This window comes from Morone saxatilis, unplaced genomic scaffold (genome assembly GCF_004916995.1).
Source record: "Morone saxatilis isolate NCDOM2014 unplaced genomic scaffold, NCSU_SB_2.0 Contig14, whole genome shotgun sequence".
In the NCBI taxonomy this organism is placed as follows: domain Eukaryota; kingdom Metazoa; phylum Chordata; class Actinopteri; family Moronidae; genus Morone; species Morone saxatilis.
The window spans coordinates 10,756,242-10,758,913 of NW_023339696.1; the positions used below are offsets into that span (position 1 = coordinate 10,756,242).

General features: G+C 46.6%; 1 protein-coding gene across 1 annotated transcript in view; it reads left to right on the forward strand.

The window, feature by feature from the left end:
• The first annotated feature begins 372 nt into the window (after positions 1 to 372).
• The window catches only part of fam20ca (FAM20C golgi associated secretory pathway kinase a), a 36,944-nt gene continuing 34,644 nt past the window's right edge, over positions 373 to 2,672 (forward strand). Inside the window, 2 exon segments of the mRNA XM_035655075.1 lie at positions 373 to 1,823; positions 2,439 to 2,623. Coding sequence (XP_035510968.1) covers positions 1,270 to 1,823; positions 2,439 to 2,623 — 739 coding nt within the window. The 5' untranslated portion in view covers positions 373 to 1,269.

Genomic DNA, 2,672 nt, shown 5'->3' on the forward strand with positions numbered 1-2,672 from the left:
TGTGAAAGTAACTACAAATTATATATGTTAAACAAATGATCAGTTAATCAAAAAAGGATTAATAGATCCTCAATCTATAATAAATAACTGCTTTAAACCCAGTTCCCTGTGGAGTGGCCTATGACAGACCCCTTGGCTCATCCTAAAGGACCCATGAAACCCTCCCCAGAACCCACTTTAGGAATCAGTGGCTTTTTGTGCACTTTGAAGAATGGTTTACATACATTGTCCTTCAGATCATACATTACATAGCCTGCACGGTGTTTCAGGTTGTGCCAACGCCCTCTGGCTGCGTACAGAGGAGTTGCAGCCTCAGAGGGTTTCAGTCCACAGCTTTTCCTCCCCGAAGCCTTTCATGTCACTAGTGCTACTTGTATGTGCAGACGCAGCCAATCTCTTCCTCATGACGCCACCGAGGCTGGGCTCAGAGGGCTTGGATCATAATATTTAACACACCCACCCTGGATGAACACTTGGAAGGAAGACAAGGCAGTGTTAAGGGGGACAAATGACAACCAGGAGGATCCCTGCACCTGCCAGCCAGTCTCTGATTTGACTTCAACGAGGCGCGTTTGCAGCAGCAGCAGCAGAAGAAGCGGGACAGCATCCGAGCATCTCAGCGGGATCACCTGTTATTTTTTATGGAATTTTCACTTTCTTCTTTTTTTAGGATCAATTCATCCTAAATACTAGGAAGACTCTGTTTTTTGTGGACTACATCAATCTCTGCTGTTACTTTTTCCCACCTAAGAAGACAGTTATGACACATTTGACATCTCACTCCGAGCTGGCAGCAACACAAGGAAGCAGATTTGAGGAAGACTATCGGTGCTTTTAACAAGATCCCCCCCTACCTTACCCCACCTCTTTCCCTCCTTCCTGTTACCTCTTCTTAACGATTTATTTAGTGGTCCGTCCTCCTGACACTGTATCCTATTCAACAAGGCAATGAATGAAGAGCACTTCTTGAGCCGCTGCCAGTAAAGTATCCAGTGTTCACAATGTGTCGATGCGTCCACCTGTCTGGGAATGAAGAATTGGCACTATTGTAAAAACAAATAATAATAATAATAATAAAGACTGAGAACATGTTGGAGTTGTTAACATAGGCTGTCGCGCATTATGTGTGCAGAGATCACAGTAAATCTTCAAACCAACATCGCTGCTTTGTCATCGTATAACACTCTTGGACGTCAATGTCGGTGCCGTGAGATGCGCTGCGCTTAAAGCTTACTCTGTGTCAAGAAGAAGAAGATAAAGAAAAAAAAGATGATATTGTTTCGTAAATTCAGAGTGTTGATACTCATGGTGTTCTTGGTAGCGTGCACCATGCACATCATGATAGACTTGTTACCGAAACTAGAGAAGCGAGCGGCGGGAGCGGACAGCGGGGACGGCGGCTGTCAGTGCGCTCACCACCCGGGCGGTGAGTCGCAGGGCTGGGGGAAGCAGCGCGCCAGGTCGGCGGCGGAAGCGGGCTGGCCTAACAAGCACACGCTGAGGATCCTGCAGGATTTCAGCAACGAGCCGAGCTCCAACCTCACTTCGCACTCACTGGAGAAGATCACGGCAGCTGGGGACAGAGCGGAGTCCTTCAGGCGGATGAGACCGTCGGCGGAGAAGGCGGACGACCACAAGCCGCTCATCGGAGACGCGAGCGGGGGTCGGACCGTCCCTGCTGCCCACGGTGTCTCCCGACTGTCCGCTCTGTTTGAGCATCCTTTATATAAGGTTGACCTTCCTTCTCTCACGGACGATGACACTTTGTTTAACGTCAACACTGACATCAGGTTTTATCCCAGAGCAACAGGGAACCAAGGATGGTAAGCTGATGGGAATTTGTTCAATTTAAAAGGGTTACAAGTGGGACAGTCAGACTGCTTTAAACATATTAGACTGTTGATGGGAAGGTTGATAGGATGCAAGCAAGGGACCAAAAGTAGGTGATGTTACATCTTTGCCACATAAAGAAATATAAGTCATTTAATATCACTGAATCAGTTGAATTCAATGCCTCTTATGCTTGCTAATGTTGCTCCAATCTGCACCCAATTCATTCTGCCCAGTGTCTGTCTATCTATCTGTCATCTTCTCTGCCTCCAGTATAATGTCCATTCATGCATCTGCTGCACCTGTCTCTCCTATTGTCATGCCATCTTACCTTTTTAGGCACGCAACTTATGAGTTAGGCTTCCATCTGGCAGGATTTTTGTAATATTCTTGGATTATATCAGTCAATAAACCTGCATCCATGTTATTAGAATAAAATCCTCTGTTCCAATTCCTTCAGCATCACTTTGTCTGATACAGCTATATTAAGAGACTGCAACAAACACTATAATCATCAATTACAAAGACTAAAAATAATCTTAACAGCAATCTGCTTGCACCAAAACTTCTTGCTAAACCTCCTCTCCCCTCTCCTAATTTTTTTCCAGGCACAATGAGGAGGGGAACGAAGAGGAGGAGGAGTTCTCTCCAACCGGAGAGGTGACGGCAGAGTCTTACCCCAACTGGTTACGTTTCCACATCGGCATCAACCGCTACGAGCTGTACTCAAGACACAGTCCTGTGCTGGACGCCCTGTTAAAGGACCTGGTCACACAGAGGGTCACCAGCGTGGGTGAGTCAGTCAGGGAGAGCTGTGTTACAAAGGTGTGTGTGTGTGTGTG